The sequence below is a fragment of the Chiloscyllium plagiosum genome, unplaced genomic scaffold (genome assembly GCF_037043375.1).
Source record: "Chiloscyllium plagiosum isolate Xiang-an unplaced genomic scaffold, Cpla_swu_hap1 HiC_scaffold_29, whole genome shotgun sequence".
Taxonomy (NCBI): domain Eukaryota; kingdom Metazoa; phylum Chordata; class Chondrichthyes; order Orectolobiformes; family Hemiscylliidae; genus Chiloscyllium; species Chiloscyllium plagiosum.
Window position 1 is genome coordinate 12,911,382 of NW_028270167.1, and position 22,030 is coordinate 12,933,411.

The 22,030-nt window shown below is 39.9% G+C and overlaps 1 protein-coding gene across 1 annotated transcript in view; it reads right to left on the minus strand.

Annotated features, from left to right (window-relative positions):
• Positions 1 to 22,030, minus strand: part of LOC122540646 (serine/threonine-protein phosphatase 2A 65 kDa regulatory subunit A beta isoform) — a 43,625-nt gene that overhangs the window by 9,356 nt on the left and 12,239 nt on the right. Inside the window, exons 2-8 of the mRNA XM_043676647.2 lie at positions 15,494 to 15,584; positions 15,292 to 15,392; positions 11,222 to 11,454; positions 10,028 to 10,175; positions 6,525 to 6,680; positions 4,062 to 4,176; positions 535 to 605 (exon numbers count right to left, since the gene is read on the minus strand). Coding sequence (XP_043532582.2) covers positions 535 to 605; positions 4,062 to 4,176; positions 6,525 to 6,680; positions 10,028 to 10,175; positions 11,222 to 11,454; positions 15,292 to 15,392; positions 15,494 to 15,584 — 915 coding nt within the window. The remainder of the gene's footprint in view (positions 1 to 534; positions 606 to 4,061; positions 4,177 to 6,524; positions 6,681 to 10,027; positions 10,176 to 11,221; positions 11,455 to 15,291; positions 15,393 to 15,493; positions 15,585 to 22,030) is intronic.

A 22,030-nucleotide genomic window follows, 5' to 3' on the forward strand; every position in this document is an offset into this window, starting at 1 on the left:
CTGCCTGCAATTCTGAATGGGACAGTGGGCACAAAGCCAATCAACTAAAGGCCACCTTCAGGGAGGTTGTCACAGTAGTCTCATTCCTGGCAATTTCAGGTTCAGAACATCCATGTGATTTGAAAACTGGGATGGTACACTGGCATCCTGCAATGCATGAGAAAGTCCTGCCCCAAGACTGCTACTTTATCTCATAATATGCTTGGACTGGAAATTCTATAATCCCTTACTCTGAAACTCAAACTTGTACCCAAACTTAACCATCCACCCTGGTCTGTTCCTTCTTCAGCCCATCCCCAAACCAAAAAAAAAGCCAGATTCTCACTTCATACTTGATCCGGAGAAAGTAAAGAAAAGAAAGTACAGAAACAGTAATGAATGACTATGTAAAGGCACTACTTTACATTTAATAGCTGCTTTCCATCGCATTCAACACCAAGAGAAAGAAATTTTGTTTTTTCTGGAGGTGACTCCAGTCAGCTTCAACATAAATTCTTTGCTACATAATCAGCCAGGAACTTGAGAAAATATTACCTTTACATATGGCAAGATGTGGTTCATTATGACAGTCTCTCTGCAATCTGCTGGCAGGTTTTCACAAAAATCTGCAATGCAAGATAAAATACCATTAAAGCACAATTCTCACATTGAAAAAAGGCAGAGCTTAAAAATTACCCTTTTAAAAGGATCAAGAACAACGTTCAGCAGACAACTTAAGATGTGTAATTATCTAGATCAAACTTTAAAACTGTTGGAAACATCTTGCGCGGAAGATAGCAAAAAGGAAATTTGCAAATTCTTAGCTAAGATATTAAACGGAAATTTTAATAGTTTGACAAAGCTAGCATTTGTAGTTTAAACATTGAACAGTTAAAGGCGGGAGCAAATTGCCAAACTCCCTCTGTTTACCCTTGGCAAAGCTGTAGCGGGTGCAAAGAATGCAAATTGATTCAAGTTGTGATTTGGCATCAATGGAGAGTACAGTACCAGCTGCATCACTCAGGACGACTGGCAAAATATATTGGCAGGAACATCAACATTATTTGAAACATTTGATTTATGGCGGTACGCCAGATGGCTGATTCAATGATGTTTATCAGAATCACTTCACTTCCACACTAATTCATAGCAAGGCGGTGGCCATCTCAGAAGTGTGATTGACAATTAGACAATTCAAAAGAGCAAATCTAATTTATGTACCTAATCTCAACCTACACAATTAAAGGCAGATTGCACATATAAAATAAATTCAGTGGGAAAACAATCACAGAAGAATCAAAGCTTCCATTTTCTTCATTTGAGTCTGTTCAATTCGTTTTTGAAAACTTTTAAAACCATGTTCCATAATGTAGTTGCATGAAAAGGACATTTAAAACTGTCTTTCTAAAATGGAACACAGACAAGTAACAAACAAAACAGAAGTGTAGCACAGAGCTCGGAATTTCTGATTAAAACAAACCATAATTATGCTGGAAATCTGAAAAAGAAACAGAAAATGATGAAGCACAAACCAGTCAATCAGCAACTACGAGCTGACAAGTCCAGATATTAAATATCTTCAAATGAAAGGACACCAAATGCGTCTCTCACCATACAGCAAAAGGCAAGATGGAAGTATTTTCAATCATCTAGAGTCAGTGGTTGAAGGTACTGGAATGTGATAACTTTCTGCGTCCCTAGCCAAATGCCACATTGCAACTATAACACTGACCCGACAACAAGAAAGATTGTCCAGCTATATCATGCCCAAAATAAGCAAAGACAAAACCAATCGGGCTAACTTCAATCCCACCAGTCTACCCTTACCTTGCGTTGCTTTACGAATGATGTCAACAATGCTACGAAGAGGCACCTTCTTGATGACAACCTGCTCACAGCCATGGTAGTCAGCTCCTAACCTCACTACAACATTGGTCTACACAGGAGGTAAGTAGTACTGCTCTCAACTTCAAGGCAATGATCATTACTGAAATTTTCCCATTGATTGCTATCATAACGAGCATGAAGGAAGAGATGGTTGTGGTTCTTGGGAGGTTAATCATCCCAATGCAAAGATATCATGACAGGTGTTCCTCAGGGTGGAATCCTAGGCCCAACTAACTTCAGCTACTTCATCAATAGCCTTTTCTCCAACACATCAAAAAATGGGGAGGTTCATTAATATTTGCTATTTTCAGTACAATTTTCAACTCCACAAATAATGAAGCAGTCTGTGTCTATTAAACAACAGCTGACAATATTCCATTTTGCACTGATAAGTGGCAAGTAATACTCATACCATACATGAGGGGTAACAATCATTTCTAAAAAGAGAATAACCGATATCCCTTTATGCTCAATAACATTACCATCACTGAATTTTATGATGGGGATTGCCAGTGACCAAAACTTAAATTGACCAGCCAATTAAATACTTTGGCTCACAAAAGCAGATCTGTGTCTGGGAATTCTATAAGTAACCATTCTCCCAATTCCCCAAAGCTTGTCCATATTGAAGATATGAGTAGGAATATGATGCATTATGGGTTATAACGTATGTATAAGTGCAGCTCCAAGAACGTTCCAAGAGTATGAAACCATCCAAGGCAAAGCAGTCCACTTGACCAACATGCCACCCACTACCATAAACATTCACACCATCCATCACTAAAGCAGAATGCAGCAGTTATGTACTCTCTACAAAACACACAACAGTAACTAGTCAAGTGTCTTTTGCCACGTCTACATGGGTTTCTTCCAGCCATTCCGGTTTCCTCCCTCAGTCCGAAGATGTGCAGGTTAGGTGGGTTGGCCATACTAAATTGCCCATACTGTCCAGGGATGTACAGGTTAGGTCGATTAGCCCCGGGAAATGGAGGGATACGGGATAGTGAGTCTGAATGGGATGCTCTTCAGAGGGGCGGTGTGGACTTGATGGGCTGAACAGCCTGCTTCCACACTGTAGGGATTCTACGATAGCACCTTCTAAACCCCTACCCATATCACTTAGAATGAAAAAGGGAGGTGGTGCAAGGTAATATTTCCACAAACAAGATCCTCTCAAGTCTCTCACCAACCTGAATTAGAACTATACTGCCATTCCTTCAGTCATGGAATCAAAATCCTGGAACTTCCACCCTAACAACATTGTGGGTGTATCTACAATACATGGGACATGAAAAACAGTCATTCAGAAGTATGCCTCCAACACAATCTTCTGAAGGGCAAATAGGAAAGACCAATAAATACCAGCCTTAACAATGAGGCTTACATTTCATGGAAGAAATAATGTTGAGCTTTTCCAGACTTTTTTTTATTCTACTGCAGAATTTCAAAATGCATACTTATGTTGTCATGTTAAATGTCTTGTAAAGACAAAACCAGTCAGATTCAAATCCCAATCCTCTCAAGACTTCCAAATTCATGTGAAATACACCCCTCAAACTAGACAAATGCAAATATTACAAGTCCTGAAACTTGGCAAACAGAACTTTGTAAATCTTCTAATGACAAAAGTGCAACTGTCCGAGGAGCTGTAACGGCAAGTAGTTTCTTACTTAACTATGAGAAATTCAATCAAGGAATTGTATAAATAGTGATTTCCCAGTGAGATTTGGTTAGTGTAAATATAAAAAGTTTTGTAAACAGCTAACTTTAGAATATATATATAGTGCCTTCAATGCATGAAGTATGCTCCAAAGTGTTTTGCTGCCACTTTTATTGAAGTGTGCCAATGATGTAATGAAGGGAAGCAGCCAATTTTACCACATCAAGGCAATGAATTAAAAGCTGAGACAATCTACTTTGATTCTTCTTCAAAGCAGAGTCACATCAAACTCAAAACATTCATTCTGTTTCTCTTGCCACAGATGCTGCCAGATCTGCTGTGTTTCTCTAGTATTTTCTCTTTTTATTCACCAGAATATCTGCCTCCCCTGAACTCTACTGATCATCCTTGTAAACCTCCACAGAACAGTTTAAACCAGCTGAAAGCCCTTCAGATACTTCTCACTTCTTCAGTACAACTTGGAATACAGTGAACCTGGGGAAGAGGAGGAGCAATGAGAACATTTCAAACCCACCTTTAACTTTGTTGGCTCCAGCTGCACGGACCTCAGCCTCACAATCTTTCAGCAGGTTCTGGAAAGCTGGGACCAGGTCATTTTCTGTAATTTCAGGGCCCACTGCTTTCTGAAGCTAGGAGGCAAAGAGAATAGAACGATTGAAAGAGAAGGAAGATGGAGAAATTAATCAATGATCTACATACAAGAGCATAAACAAAGTCACCAGGATTTTCAGTAATATACAATGGAATATTCCATATTCAATTTCAACATCAAAAAGAAGTTAGCTCACCTTGTTTCACAAGAAAGTTGTTCGTGGGCAGGGTATTTTGAGTTACGTTAACACTGGAGTAAAATCATCTTTAATTACAGATGATAGGAGAAAACTTGGTTCAATAATCATAAATTACACTGTAAAATACTATTTTCTTTCCAATAATGCACTGGTACCAATTCTCTAAACACTAGTAATATTTAGGAAGTGAAACAACCTAATTAAAAAAAACTATTTGCCATATGACCCAAATACACTAGAGGCCGTTACATTATTTATCAAAATAAAGGTTTTGGTTTGCTCTATACAGGCCAGTCCATATTGTAATCAAAGATCGAGTATTGCTGTGCTCAGTATAATCACAATCATTATAGCCCAGAAGCTGGCCACTCAGCCCATTGACTCCTTGAAAGAGCAATCTGATTAGATCATAGAATCCCTACAGTATGGAAACAGGTCATTTGGCCCACGGGATCCTCAACCCCGCAAAGAGCATCCCACCCAGACGTGTCCCTGTAACCCTGCATTTCCTATGGCTAACCTATTTCTGGGGCAAGTTAGCATTGCCAACCAACCCAACCTGCACATCTTTGGATTAAGCACATTTGCATTGTTTTCTCTGTTAATGTTTCCAATTCCACTGCATATTCAATTCTCATTTGCATGCTACCGTGGAGTTTGTTTTCACCCTTCCCACTGTGGACACTGGACTTCAGATAACTTGATGGTTAAAAAGAGTTTCTCTTTTTTTTTAAAAAACAATTATGTAAATCTGCCCCCAGTTTCTGGCCCTCATGCCATGAGAAACAGTTTATCCCCGCCCTTACTTTCATCAAAACCTTTCATAATTTTTAAACATTTCTGTTAAATCTTCAATTAGAGTCCACTGCTTTTTGACATTTATATAAATGATTTGGATTTGAAAATAGAGGGTATGATTAGTAAACTTGCAGATGACACCAAACTTAGTGATACAATAGACAGCCAAGAAGGTTGCCTCAGAGTAAAAACTTGATCAGCTGGGCTGAGGAGCGGCAGATGGCGTTTAATTTAGATAAAAGTGAGGTGCTGCATTCTGGTAAGGTAAATCAGAGCAGTACTTATACATTTAATGGTAAGGTCCTGGAGAGTGCTGCCAAACAAAGCAACCTTGAAGTGCAGGCTCATATTTCCTTGAAAGTGATTGAGGCATCTAGTATGCTTGCTTTTATTGGACAGTGTATTGTATAAGAGTTGGGATGTCAGCTTGTGGCTGTTTAGGACATTGGCCACACTTTTGGAATACGGTGTTCAGTTCTAGTCTCCCTCCTACAGGAACAATGCTGTGAAACTTGAAAGGGTTCATAAAAAAATTTACAAGAACGCTGTCAGAGTTGGAGAGTTTGAGCTATAGAGAGACACTGAATAGGCTGGGGCTATTTTCCCTGGAGCGTCAGAGGTGGAGGGGTGACCTTTTGGACGTTTATCAAATCATGAGGGGCATGGATAGGGTGAATAGCCAACGTCTTTTTCCTTGGGTAGCAAAGCCCAAAACTAGAGGGCATAGGTTTAAAGTGAAAGTGGAAAGATTTAAAAGATATAAAAGGATCTAAGGAGCAACCTTTTCACATAGACAGTGGAGCATATATGGAATGAGCTGCCAGAGAAAGTGTGGAGGTTAGTACAAATACATCATTTAAAAGGCATCTGGATGGTTATATGAATAGGAAGGGTTTAGCAGGACATGGGCCAAATGCTGGCAAATGGGACTAAATTAATTTTGAAAATCTGGTCAGCATGGACGAGTTGGACCAAAGGGTGTGATTCCATGCTGTCCATCTCTATGACTCAAAGTTCTTTGCTCAAAGGAAAACATCAGATTCAGAGTCTCTATTCATAACTGAAAGCCCACATGCTTGGCATAACTTAAAATGTGATCAGCTTGTTTCCCACGTCCTCTCTGAGAAGGCATCAAACATTTGTTGGTGTCTTCTTTGGGAACTGAGGTTAGTCTACAAGCATTTCAAACTAATCTACACAACCTTAAATCCAATGCTTTCTCACTGGTGGGGAATATTATGCTTTCATTACTTCTGACAGAATAAAAGAGTTGATCTGCACGAGAAAAATAAACATTAAACAAGGCTCAATTTTACTTTGGATTTGTATCTTTAGCCTTGCAACTTTGTGATTTAAGCAATTAGTATCTTAATGGATTGAATACATACTTCAGAAAATTTGTCTGCCACCATATAACGAACACGCCATGATTTGTCCTCTACTGCTTGCCGTAGTGTAGGCATCACCAGGGCTTCCAGATCTTCCTGTGGTAGTAGTTGGGCAATGCTCACACAAGCCTCTACTGCCAACAACCTCACTGAATCCTATCAAATAAAAAGAACAATCATTCTCAATTAAAAACAAAATATATATACTGACCGTGCGAAGTACAGATTGCCCAGGACAAACATGAAACATCTTTTTTGAACACTGACGAGAATCATACTGCTAGATGCTTTCAGTATATTTTTCTCAAAATGTGAGATATTTCTTTATGCTTCAATAAAAGACACACTGGAGCAAGTCAATCACTGCTACTGGCTGATGACATTACTCATCCTCCAGATATGTTAACAAGGAAGATTCTCTCGTGGATACAGTAAAGGAGTGTTTTTGGGGGTGGGGGGGGGGGGGGTGGGGGAATTAATGGGATTGTTTCATATATGTGTTTCTAAATGTTTGTGTGTTATGTAAATAGTTTGGTTTATTTTAATATATTGTCACCTCTTGCGCAAAATAGACCTGTTTTGTTGTCAAATTCAAATCTGCAATTTTGCATGTTTATGCTTCAGTGAGAGATCGCCTTGTTACTACCACAAAAGAAAACAAAGTATGATCCATCAAACTAAATTTCAGTCTAATATCTGACTCATCCTATAATATCAGCTGGGATCATAATGGCAAATGTTTAAAAAGGAAGTGAGAAAATAATAATGTTGATCCTCGAAAGTGAGGATGGGAAGTTAATAGTAGACAAGGAAATGGTTGAAGTAGTGAACAAATATTTCATTTCTGCCTTCACCATAGGGGTTACAAAAAAAAATTAAGTAGTTGTAAATCAGGATTTGGAAGGGTGAAATTACAGGGAAATGGTGCTAAGCAAAATGTTGGAGCTGCAGGCTGACAACTCTCCAGGTCCAGATGGACTTAATTCTAGCCTTTTAAAAGAGGTTCCTAATGAGGTAAATGCATTGGTGCTAACTTTCTAAAATTTACGAGGTTCAGGAAAGATTGCATCGGAAAACACCAAATATAGCCTCCCTAGTCAAGCAAGGCAGGCAGAAAACAGGAAACTATAGGCTATACCCCTCACTTTCTCCAAGTCAAAGTCGTAGCCATAGGTACCTGCATTTATACCTGTCTTTTTATGGGTTACATGAAGGGAGTGGGTCTTTGGTGCTAACATCAATGCTGCTTCCTGCTCTCATTGGAATTGGAAAAATTCAGTTGTTTCCAATTTCCTCTTACAAATTCATCTGGTCTATCTAACTCTTCATTCCTGGACTTCACTGCTTCCATTTCTGGGAATAGGCTGTCCACCAATATCCATAACAAACTTACCAAGTGTACTTCAAATACACTTTCCCTCATCCTGCTTTCTGCAAGGACTCCGTTCTATTCCCCTAGTTTCTCCATCACATCTGTTTCGATGATGCCACCTTCCATTAGGCTGCCTCTGATGTGAGGCACTCAACTTTCCTTAACTGAGGATTCCTTCAACTGTGATCAACCTGTGTGCCGCACTTTTGACCTCATACTTTACCCTCCCTTCCAGAACAACTGGGTTCCCTTAGTCCACCATTTTTCATCACATTTGACTCCACATTCAAAGGATCATCCTACATCTCCAGCAGGATACCACCAAATACAATTTTTCCTTCACTATCAGCACTTCACAAGGACCACTGCTTCTAATCAGGGTGATCAATTCCTCCATCACCTCCTCTCACTTTCCTGAAGAAGGGCTTATGCCAGAAACGTCGATTCTCCTGTTCCTTGGATGCTGCCTGACCTGCTGCGCTTTTCCAGCAACACATTTTCAGCTCTGATCTCCAGCATCTGCAGCCCTCACTTTCTCTCACTTACACTCACCCCAAGGTACCTTTGCATGCAATCGCAGAAGGTTTGCCCTTTTACCTCCTCTGTACTTGCTGTCCAAGGTCTCAAACATAGCTTCCAGGTAAAGCAGTGTTTTACCTGTACTTGTTTTGATTTAGTCTACTGTACCATTGCTCACAATGTGGGCTCCTTTACATTAGCAGATGTTTCTGATCTATATGGCAACTGGAACCCACAAACAGTAAAGTTAGTATCTCCAAAAAGATTTCACATCTATCTCAAGTAAAAACCAAGGCGAAGGAAGGAAGGAAGGTCATCTTCCTTTTTAATGCCCTGTCAGGACAGGGACTAGACATTGATACAGATATTTTTCTGACTTTCCATTAGTGCAAGTGTCCATTTGGTAGCTGAGTAAACTGTAGACTACTTACTCAGAGTTCTTTACACAAGTAAAAGATTATGCATAAAGGAATTTGAACTTGGTATACATTGCCTGAAGAATCAAGGTTTAACCAATGGTCTCTAAAATTACTGCACAATTCCCAGAACACTTGTCATGATGGTGATGCATTACAAATTATGTCTAATACTTGAACTACATTTTATATAATTTATTGATCAACCACAACTGGGAGTAGATGCTGTAGCCTTTGGAGTGTTGAGCTTCTCTCTGGTTCTCACCATGAGGACAACAGCTCATGAACTGTAGGCATTCTGCATTAGAAGTAACAGGATGGTGCAATTTTAACTTAGGTTTACATGGGTAGTTTTAAATTATCAATGTGGACAGGGGAACTTATATTAGTAAAATGTTGATACAAAAAAAAGTGTGTGGCAAAAGGAAGTAAAAGTTCTGTAAGCAGGAATAAAAAAGCCCATAGACCAGAATCAGTTGTTAATTTTGGAAGAGAGAATTTTTGTGAAGCAAGGTGTTAAAGGATAGTGGCCAAAAGCTGCTATATGGAGTTAAGCCACAGATCAGCCATGATTTCACTGAATAATGGAACAGGCTCAAGGGGCTGACAATGCCTACTCCTGTTCCTATGTTTCATGTTTTGTCAATAATAACTCTCAATTCAATCAATTATAAACCATTTCTGCTCTTCAATCATGTACATTCGACACATTGAACCCATTCTCTAATCACCCACAGTAAAGAACAAGTTATACATATGTGTGTAGATTGTGCAGTTGCTTCAGTGAGTTGACTGAATTGGCTTCCTAAAAGAATCATCTGTTCCCCATTATAGCATCTATGTGAAATAGGAGAAATATTTGATGGAGACCACGTCATCACATGTGGAATAAATTAGAGCTCTTGTTGATTCAAGTAATTGGATACAGAAGTAATTTGAAAAACAGGGTTGCAGCAGTTTTAGCAAGATAGATGCAAGAGGGATAATCACAATATCTAATGGAAAAATCTCCTCTCCCAAAATTAAAGAAGTGAAAACATAATATGGTATTTAGGAATGGAGGGAAAGGAGAGAAAATCAGGCATATGACTCTTAAAGATGAATGAATACTAAGATTATCTTATGCAGAAATTTCCAATCATAATTGCCCCAGAGATGAACTGGGACAAAAGGTAAGCTGCACTTTAACCACTTACCTGCTCATCAGAAGCCAGAGAAGTGAAGAGGGGTATAATGTCATTTTTTAAAAATTCCAACTCAAGAACTTTTGCAAATTCACCCAGCTTTGAAGCAGCAGCTCTTCGAACCATTGGCGTATCATCAGAGCAGAGACTACGGAAATGTCTGCAGATAAAATATTAATGTAAACCAAGACTGATAGTTCTTTTATATTAAATTTCTAACTGCAATCTCTGGCCTAAACGTTAGAAACATCAATTTGCTTCATAGATCTTTCCAAGTAGAGCCAAACATCACAAGATTGTTATTTTGTCATACTTGAACATCCTCAGAATCCTTTGCTTTAGAATTTGCCAAAAAAACAAATTATAATATGGCATGAGAAAAAATATATTGCTTCAACGAATATTTACCAGAGAAATGCAAAAATTTGTATGGTTCCCACGTAATACATTCTTGTTATGGAAACGAATGTGCATTTACAATATATTAATCAGTATTCCAATTAGAAATCTAAAGCCGCTGAACTCTGAACACCACATGGCGAGATACAATCAATGGAGGGGGAGGGATGGAGGCACTATTTGGCACAACACACTAACACACAATTCATTTGAATGGTTTAAAAAAAAAGGTTTATAGGAACAAGCAGGGCAGGGAATTGCTTTTGGATTATCTCAAAGAAGCTGCAGATATGCTGGACCAAACAGCCGACTCCTCTGTGAAAATAAACATTTCTAAATAAACTAGCTTATTAGCAAGTGAAATTTTGTACCCCACTCTTATCAAGTAGTAGCTATTCAATTGAGATTTTAAAAACTGACATCCCTATGTAGTTTTCTGTACAAATCAACCAGATTCCCACAGCTTTAAGTCGACGAGATTGGAGAATCAGTTTAAAAGGAAACACTTAGTGTCTTTCATCTTTTCCTCTCTCCAAAACAACCTACTAAAGACATAAAGCAGGTATAGTTAAACAAGTCTTCCTTTAGATATGGTACATATTACAACTCAAAGATATTCTGTCTACTTCCCCTGATAAAAATACACATCTCTCCTAGCCTCTGTTAAACTCATGCAGCAAAGTTAGAAACCTTTACAACTCTTCAACAAAGCAAAGTTCTGTCATCATAAAAGTCAGAAACTTCTGACTGACCTTTAATGTATAATCTGTCAAAACTTCTACTATACTCAAGCCAAGTCATACTCACTGGCGCAGTTCCATTTTCACAGAACTGGATACCCGAGGGTAACAGACACTGAACAGACCACAAGCTGAAGTCCTTGATGTGAACCAGTCACCGCAAGCCAAACGTTTGACCAGAGGCACAAAGTGGACTTCTAGGTCTGTAGGAGAATGTTCATGGGAAATTGCTCGCAGTGAATCAACAGCCTTATCACGTACGACAGTCTCTTCCACAGTAGCAAGACTTTCCAAGGGAGGCTGAAGAGCAAAGAAAAGTTAGTGAATTGCATGACCTTGATTTATTTTTCTTTCACCAAAACAAAGAAAACATTAGCTAATTAGGAATTATTCTGAAGAGTCATTGAGCTTATGTTAACTCTGCTTTCTCCCCAAAGAGCTGAAAATGTGTTGCTGGAAAAGCGCAGCAGGTCAGGCAGCATCCAGGGAACAGGAGAATCGACGTTTCGGGCATAAGCCCTTCTCCAGCAACACATTTTCAGCTCTGATCTCCAGCATCTGCAGGCCTCACTTTCTCCTCAAAGATTTCTCCCCAAAGATGCTGCCAGACCTGCTGAGTTTTACCAGCAATTTGTTTTTGTTTCAGATCTCCAACATCTACAGTTCTTTGTTTTATATTATTGTTAAAGAAAGCTCTGTTTCACATGAATTCTTGAGCAAATTCACAGAAATCAAGAGCGAAAGAAAATGAGGTATATAGATAATGAAAGGCAAAAGACAAAAACCTTTTAAGTTCATGCGTTATTTTATCAGCATACAAGGACTTCCATTCATGTAATAAAAATGCATGCTGTAATCACCAATGAAGCCTGGGGAACTTGTTCAGAACTTACCTCCACGGAATGCCGTACAATGTTATGGAAACTTAGGTATATAGATTGCCATGTCAGGGTTCGGAAATGTTCTACGTTTAGAATAAATAGGGTTTAATATTTGTTTTCACACTTTGCAATAATTACACTTGGTTAGAATAAATGTATAATCCAAAATCAGTTTTATTTCACTTGGCCAATAATTTGCCCAAAATGCTAACCTATTGAATAATAATTGTATTGATGTTTTATTTTAGCACAGTAGATATTGGCATTTGAAACTACATAAACAACTTTCTGAAGCCAGTACAGCAGGATATCACAGGGCAAGAACTAGATGCCTGAATATGTAAACTAAAACTTGAACCCCAAAAAAGATGATTAATTTTAGAATAATTAATTTCTAACACTTCAAATACTAGTGCTTTGTTAATTAATGTGAAAGGTAAATAGTTTTAATGGTTTAATTTCAAAAAATTGAGTGTTCCCAATGTGCCATGACGTTAAATCAGAAAATCAAACCATTTTGAATGTGCTTGAATCATGTTCTACAGTGACCAAAATTACCTTTTATGAGTCTCATTACATATTGACTAATTCAATTATCTGATCATTACAACTATTTCAGACCAAATAAACTTTCTGCAGTAGAAAAAACATGATAGATTTTTGTGCTTATGCACAGACTATAGAACATTCTTGTAATTAGTAGTTTGTGTTTTTGTTCCAATAGTTCAGGCCATGAAAGTGACATGTACTTGAGCAATACCAACCAGAAGTTTCTACCTTTTTTTAAATAGATATTTTTATTAGAAATTTAACATTTTTACAAGTTTACAAAAATAAACAAAACTTTCAAGTACAAACATTGATATACAATTAAATCTTAAATATACAATAGCCAAAATTTAACAAAAGAAAAAATACCGAGAAAGAAAAAAAAACAAAACTCAACTAACTACTAATCTAACCTACAACTAACCAGAGTGTATATTTAAGTCTCTTACATTATTCAAATAAGAGAGAGAGAAAAAAAAACAAAAAAAAACAACAGATAACTTAGAAATTGAGTAGTGAGATACATGCTCGGAACGTGTTAACATCAAATGTAACAAAACCCGTATTCGTGCAGGATTCCTCTCCTAAGGGGCCCCAGACCAACCAGGTTCGTAATCTCAATTAAATAAAAGCCCTTGTTAGGATAGCCGAAATATCTGTATTTATGTAATTCAAGAAGGGCTGCCATATTTTATAAAATAATTCGGTCTTTTGGTGCACCATAGTTGTAAGGAAGTCAAGGGGAATACATTCCATAATTAATCTGTGCCAATTTGAAAATCCAGGGGGTCCCTCAGCCACCCAGTTTACCAAAATATTTTTCCTTGTACAGAAAGAGAGAATAGAAAATAGTCTCTTCCCCTACAGGTCCAGGGAGGGAAAGTTCGAAAAGCCCAAAAGAAGAGATACAGGGTCCACTTTAATTTCCGTTCCTAGAATTTCTGTCAGGGTACTTGCTACTTTAGTCCAATATCTACGGATCTTATGACAGGTCCATAGGCAATGTACAAGAGTGCCCACCTCGATTTTGCATTTGGGACACATTGGAGATGCTCCTGCCTTAAATTTTGCCAATCGATCCGGTGCTATATGGCCCCTATGAAGTATCTTCAGTTGGATAGCGTGAGTTCTGTTACAGATAGTAATTCTTCTAGCATTTTCCCCAAATGTCATTCCATGTTTCTATAGAGATTTCTAGTCCCAAATCCTGATCCCATGTTTTAAGCAGATTGTCCATATCTCCCGATACTTCTTCATGTAGTAAATGATAAATAGTACTGACGGAAGATACCCACATTGGTCGTAGCACTCTACATTCTCTATCTGATTTATAAAGACTATCGAATAACGTAGTCTTCTTCTGTATATAGTCTCGAATTTGGAAGTATAGAAAGAGTTCTCCATAAGGTAATCCGTATTTCTGACGCAGCTGTTCAAAAGACATCAAGACCCCCTCTTTAAATAGGTCCCCAAAACATGAGATACCCCCGGATCTCCAGAGTTTAAGAGTGGCATCTGTTAACCCCGGTTGGAATCCCCATGCTCCCACTATCGGCGCATAGGGGGATGTTAGTTTCTACCTTTTGAGTAATTGTTAGTACACCACTCGTAAATCTTTATGCCACTGGATTGAGGAGGAACCAGGAAATCCACACCACTGTCATGCAAGGCCAATCAAATACCAATTGTGGATTTTGAGAAAGGTCAGAATTAGACTCTACTACGGTAAGTTCACTGTCAAATATTTTGATTCTGCAGCTATGTGACACATGAAGGACGTGCACCATGGCAAGGTATGATGGGGCAATTAACACATAGGAAAATGTATAGCAGTAGGTGTCAGGAGTGTAAGGGAAGAATAAAGAAATTAGAGCTTTTTTTAAAATATGGAACACAGCCTCTGTAAACTGATGGTAATGATTTAGAAGGCCTCGAGAGTCAGTGATTTATGCTGGTAAAGCATCAGAGTACATTTCAATTCATTACCATCCTTTTGTTTAAAAACCTCAGATTAGGCCTTCTGCAAAACTGATCAGGTCACTCAATATTGAGCATACAGCCTATTTTCAACAAAACAGATTATCTAATTGCATCATGATGCTCCACTGGGACCTTGCTATGTGCAAGTTGGTTGCTTCCTATATTCTAACTGATAATTTTTTTCAAAAAGTGCTTTATCTGGAAAGCACTTCAAAAGTATGAAAAATCCAGGAAGGCAACCAAGGTCAGTTAAGCCTTCCCAATGACTCGTGTCAAAAGTAACTGCATGCAAATAACACAGCTCACTTGTATGCCATTAAGATCCTATTCAGCAGACCATACGTCAGGACACATTCAAGAAACTGAATCTCAATCCAGGTCGATACCTCTGTGGTGTCAGTTGCAGGTGCTACCCTCAATATGGGATGCTTAATGGAGGCCCCATCTGCTCCCTCAGAAGACCTTAAGAAAATCTCCTGGCACAATCAGAAACTAAGCAAGGAATTTTTCTGTTTCCTGGTTAACAATTAACTCTCAACCAAAATCACTTAAATCAGAATGGTCATTTACCTCATTGTTACACGTGGAAACTTACTACAGGAAAATTAATTGCTGTCTTTGTTTGAAACATTACAGTGGCAACTCACCAAAACTACTTAATTGGCTCTGATTATTCTGGAATGTTGAGGTTGTAAAAGGCATTAAATAAATGCAAGTCCTTTCTTACCAGCAAACAATGAACATATTCTGGTCCCCCAACAAGAACGGTAAAGCTTCCGAGTTGCTCTGCCAAGGCCAACAGCACTTCATCTTCATCGTAAATGGTATCTACAGTCGGAAAAGATATGGGCAGAAACCAGTTCAAGATCAATCTTGCATTTCAGTTGGATTGTTCGTTTGTTGGAAGAAAACAGCAGCTTTGTACATACCAGTCAAGAATGGAAGCAGCTCACTCCGAGTCCTTTCAACTCCTAAAGCCAAAGCAATCGTCGACAGTTTCTTAATACTGTTCAGTCGCAGCTGGGGAAAAAGAAAGTAATTTGTGAATCTCAGTTAGGTGCAGACATTTTAATAATAACTATGAAAGCAATTTTTAAATATCAAAAGTGTTACATTAATACGCTCGAGAAACATTTCCATAAATATGCTTAACCACAATTTGCATTAGACAACAGAAATCAATGCAAAGGACAAACAAATGGAGGTGAGCCCCTGCCAAAGGAAAAAATTAGTTTTTGCCATAAATTGGCTCTCATGGCTTGCCACACATTTATTCCATACCTAGATGTGCCTTCACAGATCATGGTGACCTTAGTACGTTGTCCCTGAATTGATCATTGACATGAATATGGCTCAATCTAGTACATAGGGCATCACAAAGCTCCCATCATAATGCTGCTGTAGACAGACTCACAGCTTTGGTAGCTCATTAATAGCAGGGCACAAAACCATTGATAGAACTCCCACCTCATCTACCCAAGCAATTTAAACTCTTCTCTTAATAATACAAGTTGCAACCAGTTAAGTCAGGCTTTCTTGGATGCAAGACTCAGTTACTCACTGGGGCAGCCATTGTACCTCAGTTTTATGGGATATTAATCTTCAGAGTTGGGACATTTTCAGCCCCAAACCTTTCTGTGCCATCACAAAATTTGGGGTACTGTTTCACATCTTCAAAATTCTATTATTATTGAACCAGTGTTAACTTTTGAGAACTGTTAGCTCTTTGCACGTGTAACGGGCAGAATGAACTCTAAAATCACACCTAACAGCAAAAGGGGAGTTCTTAAACACAATGCATATTCCTTGTACTAGCATAAGTAGAATTTAAACTTCCAAGTAACTGCATAACTGAGGCGAGTCTTGTAACCATCCTGCAGATGGAATCTCTCTTCAATCTAAAAGGAGAGAGAGTACAGAGGAACCTCGATTATCCAAATGAGATGGGCCGGAACTATTTCGTTTGGATAATTGATTATTCGGTTCACCGATTCAATGCCTTTCCTCTGGGGCTCGGAGTTTTTTGTAAAATCTGCTCCCTGTTCAGAAGATAAGGCAGCATCATAGCATGCGCGCGAGCGAACCCCCACCCACCACCCCCCACCCCCTCCCCCCGCCTCATCTAACCCCACCCGCCCACCTCTACGGAACAGCCAGACTAGATACTAACAAGACGACAGCTGCTACTGCCTTTTTTGGGGGGGGGGGGGGGGGGGGGGGGAAGAGTCTCCAACGAGCACGCGCGTGCACACACAACTTTTTACTGCTACTTTTTGACAGGTTCCACCTTTGCCCTGGACAGGACAATGCTGGAGAGATTATCTGGGAAAGGGGCATTTAGGGTACATGCCTGTGTAGAACTCCAGGGAAAGTGTGTGTGGTGGTGGTGGGGGGAGAGTAGAGTGAGGGTGGGAGGTCAGTTATTTAGAGACGGTGCCTGCGCTCCCACCAGTCCAGGACTGTTCTCAGCAGTACTTTTAGTCACTGTAAACAAAAGACGCGACCAGTGTTGGACACACGTCTTTGATGCAATGTTTCTGTCGGGACTTCAAGATCTCCTTCGGATAATCCAATTTTCAGATAATTGGTATGCTGAGCTATCACCTTTTGTACCTCTTAAGGGAATTTTTGAACCCCATAGGATTCAGAACATCTGGACCTAATTAATTAGCACTTCAAAATATACCCTCCACTGGAACAGTGAGCCATTTAAACTGTAGAGAGCACAGCTACCTAATCAGCCCATCATGTTCCCACTAGCTATCTGCCCATTCTAATCCCATTTCCAGCACCTGGTCCACAGCCTTGCAGGTTACAGTACTTCACATACAGATCCAGGTCCCTTTTAAAATTGATTTGGGATTTCCACCTCAGTTTCCGAAGTGGGCAGTGAATTCCAGGCACTTGCTGCATCTGGATGAAACATTTTGCCTCATGTCACCTCTATTCCTGCTGTCAATCAATTTAAATGTTTGCCCCCTATCCATGCTATACAAGTCCCTCATTATTCTGTACACTATGATTTAGTCACCCCTCAGCTCCTCTGCTCTCAGAGAAACAATCCTAGCCTATTCAATCTTTCCCCATATCTGCAATTTTCAAGCCCAGGGACATTTCTTTTAAATATCATCAACATGTTCCAAAAATTCTTTTGCACGTGTTCAAATTATGAAATAAGTCCCTGTGTCTCTCAGAACCTGGAGGCATTTGACACAAACCACAACAAGCAACTCTTGAGCTCTTAAAAATCTGTTCTCATCGGTCCTATTCTACGATATTGCTTAAGAATGCAGAATAGTACAGATTTTGTTTGAAATCACAAAACCACTCATTGAGCAAAATCTTCTTACCTTAATAATGAGTTATTTTTTTAAAAAATTATCTTCGAGGGAATCCAAGATGGCAGCGATTTAGGAAGACCGCGCTGCAGAGCTCCGCACCACAGCGGAGGCAGGACGAATGTTTAACCCACCATACCCAGAGACTCTGGAAAGATCGGGGAGTCCGAGGAAACTGTCAGAGAGCAACTTACCTTGATTTTCACCGTCCAGAGTTACTAAAGAAGGGAGGAGCAGCATCCTGGACCCAGCCTGCAGGATCCTTAGACTCTTATTTCTTAGAAGGTCCTGGTAAAAGAAGCTTGCAAAATCTTGTGAAATTCTGGTTAAGGAGATAGAGATTGGGGCCAGCTTCTCCTCCATCATGCTGCAGAAGCATGAACAGCAGCTAGGAGACCCGGAGAAAAGGACAGGTGAGGTAGAACACAGAGTCGCAGTGGTGGAAGCAGATACTGATTCTTCCAAGGATAGGATCCAGGCCCTGGAGGCGCAGGTCCGTAATTTGCTTGAGCAGGTTGGTGATCTTGAGAACAGGGGCAGGAGAAAAAAAATATTCGGATTGTCAGTCTGCCAGAGGGTAAGAAAGGTGAACGATTGGCGGAATTTATTGAGGACTGGTTGCCGAAATTCCTTAACTTGGGAGGCTGGAATGAGAGGCTTGAAGATCGAGGGGGCTCACTGGGTCACGACATGGAGGTCATGTCTAGATCAATGTCCTTGTCCTATCTTAGTGTGGTTTCATCAAGATGGAGATAAGGAGAAGCTTCCAGAATCCAGGGGAAAGATCTGAATGCCCTAGTTTATGAGGGCTCTAAAATTATGTTCTTCCACGATTTCTCAGTGGTGGTGATCCAGAAAAGAAACTCCTATGACAGCGTCAAGAGAGGACTGAGGGAGCTTGGGATCCAGCACTCTGAGGTATTCAACAGTGCTTCGGATCACCTTAGATGGATCTGTACATCTCTTTGACACGCTGGAGAAGGCAAGATTTTGTGGCCAAATTTACTTGATCTGAACAATTTAGTATGTACAAATAGCAGTGTTTTTTGGGTATATCTTTGCCTTTTCTTTTAATAAAAAAAGGAAGTCCGGTCAGGGCTTTCTTTTATTGGTAACAGTTTGGTCTAAACTATGTTTGGCGATGATTAAGATGTGTACTTTCAATTTCTACATTATACCAAAGGATGGGTGGTGTACCCATCCTTTTTTTACAAAATTTCTTTATTCACATTGCTATTCCAGGTCTATTTTCTTTCTTTTCTGCTTGTGTTTGCAGTGCGGCTGTGGCCAGGAGGGGGGAAATGGTTGGGATGGCTAGATGCCTACGTACAGGCAGTTTATGCCGGGTTCAGGTATTTAAATGCCTGGGCTGCAGTGTTGGCAGTGGGATGGGAAGTTGGGTTTTGGGATGTGTAATTGCCCCCCTTTGGGCAGGGGGGCAAGTTCAGCCAATGGCACTTTATACATTGGTTTGTTTTTTGTTGTATATAGTCTCTGATAGCTTTGTAGATTATAGTGGTTTTAGTTTATGTAGTTTTTATGTTCGATGGATCTTGCAACACTAAGGCTTGGCGATTTGTGGTTCGAGCTCCTCCTTTCTGGAATCTAAATGTTACTGCAGAAGGTTATGGCTAATGACTTGATTAAATGGTGCACCTGGAACATCAAGGGAAGTCACTCACCAACCAAGAGGAAGAAGGTACTTTCAAGACTTAGAAAGGAAAAGGTGGATATTGCTTTGTTACAGGAGACACACTTGGATGATAGGGAGCATTGAAACTACAGTAGAATGGTTTTGATTAGGTTTACTTTTCATCTTTTAATACCAGAAATAGGGGAGTGGCTGTATTGGTTAGGAGAAATCTCCCATTTAAGTTACTAGATTGTGTTAAAGACACATACGGGAGGTTTGTAATTCTCAAAGCCCTGATAAACAGGGAAGAATATGGCGTTTTATATGTTTATTGGCCTCCGGCCCATCCCCCTCAAATTCCTGGTATATGCGTCCTCTAAATTGATCAATCTCGAGGCCCGGCATATTATAAGGGGAGATTTTAACTGTCTTATGGATCCCACTGTAGACAGATTGCCCAAAGGCCCCCTGATATCCTCTGTACAAACTAAACAATTAGTGGATCTGTGTGTGGAATTAAAGATTTGGTGTACGTCTGGAGGAGTCTCCACTCTACAGGCAGGGATTTTATGTTTTTTCCCAATCCACACAGGATTGATTTTTTTTTCCTGAACACCTGAACTTGGTGGCACCTTGTACGATTGCTAATATTACCATCTCCAATCACACCCCATTGTACCTGTTGGTTAAGATTAAGGACGTTAAAGTGAGCCCGAGGCACTGGCGAATGGATCCCTTTATCCTTAAGGACAATAAGTTTGTGGAGTACTTCTCTAGGGGATTTTGTGTGTTCCTAGACATGAACTCAGGCTCGGTTAGTAGCCCGTCTGTACTTTGGGAAACTTCCAGACCCTATGCTGGAGGTTAGTTAGTTCCTACTCTGCCAGTAGGAAGCAGAAGGGCGAACAGCAACGTCTCCTCAAAGTATGGTTGAAGCAGCCAAGAAGACTTACTTTGACAGGTCCTCATTGGTCAAGCCACAGAGAATTATACCGTTGCAGTCTGCATTGACTTCTGCACTCCTGCAGACAAAGAAGGAGCTTACTTTCGCAAAACAAAAGGTTATAGGAGCATGGTGACAAGCCAGGCAAGTACCTAGCAAATCTCACCAGAAAAAGAAGCACCCTCAAGCCATTATGGCAATTAGGGAAGGGTCTAGGAACCTAACATGTGATCCCAAAAGATTAATGTGGCATTCCAGAGAGTTTACTCTAAGTTACACCAATCTGAGAGTGGAGAGGGGTGGGCCAAGACGGAGCCCTTTTTCAAGGATCTGGAGCTCCCAGGCATGACCCCTGAATAACATTCTTTTCTCAAAGCCCCCTTATCACAGCAAGGCGTGCAGGAGGCTGTGAAGCAGCTTCATGGTCCTGATGTACTTCCTAACGAATTCTTTAAGGAATTTATAAGCACATTGCCAGGCCTGATGCTCAACATATTCAATGACTCGTACAGTCATGATTGTCACCCACCATCTCGGAGAGGGGCCATATTTCGCTTACTTTTTAAAAAAAAGGGTAGGTCCTGGAGTACTGGTGTTTCAGACAGGGCCATTTCACTCTTAAATATGGACTTCAAAATCCACTGTAAGGGTCTGGAGACTGTTATTTTCTATTGTTAAAGAGGACCAGACGGGCTTCAAAAAAAAAGGGCTGCAGATCCTCCAATAATGTTAAGAGGCTGCTTAATGTAATTCAAGCATGTCAACAACAGTCAATACAGGGATTGGTGATCTCTCTAGATGCAGAGAAGGCATTTGACCGAGTTGAGTGGCCATACCTTTTTTATATTCTGAAGTGGTTTGGCTTGGGCAAAGCCTTTATAAGATGGGTATAGGTTCTCTACAGTGACCCTCTCACTGCCGTCATCACCAATGGGGTACGATCAAGCAATTTTAATATTTTTAGGGGCAACCAACAGGGCTGTTCCCGTTACATCATTGCTTTTTACATTGGTGATTGAACCATTGGCTCCAGAAGTGGGGTCAAAATTACATAAGATTTTGTTGTACGTGGACGATGTCCACATTTTTTTGTCAAATCTAACAGTTTCAGTGCCTTGCCTGATACAATGCATCAGCACGTTTGCTACCTTTTCGGGGTACAAGATTAATTTTGCAAAATCAGAGGCTATGCCTATGGGTGGTCTTACAAAAGTGCTAGGTCTTGAGGGAGAATATCAATTCCCATTTAAATGGTCACGGGAGGGTTGTGTGTATTGGACATATTCATCATTCCAGTTCCTGATCGGTTGTTCAAAGCTAATTTTGTTCAAAACATTTGACAAAACCAAACAAGACCTTCAAAGATTGGATGCTCTTCCGGTCTCAATGTTAGATCAGATTGCGCTTATTAAGATAAATATTCTTTCCTGTTTGTTGTACCCAAATGGATGCTCCCCCGATTTCTAATAAGCAAACGTTCAGGAGACTGAACGGCAGGTACAGCTGTTTTATTTGGCATTGTAAGCAGCCCCTTATCTGCAACTGCCTCTCA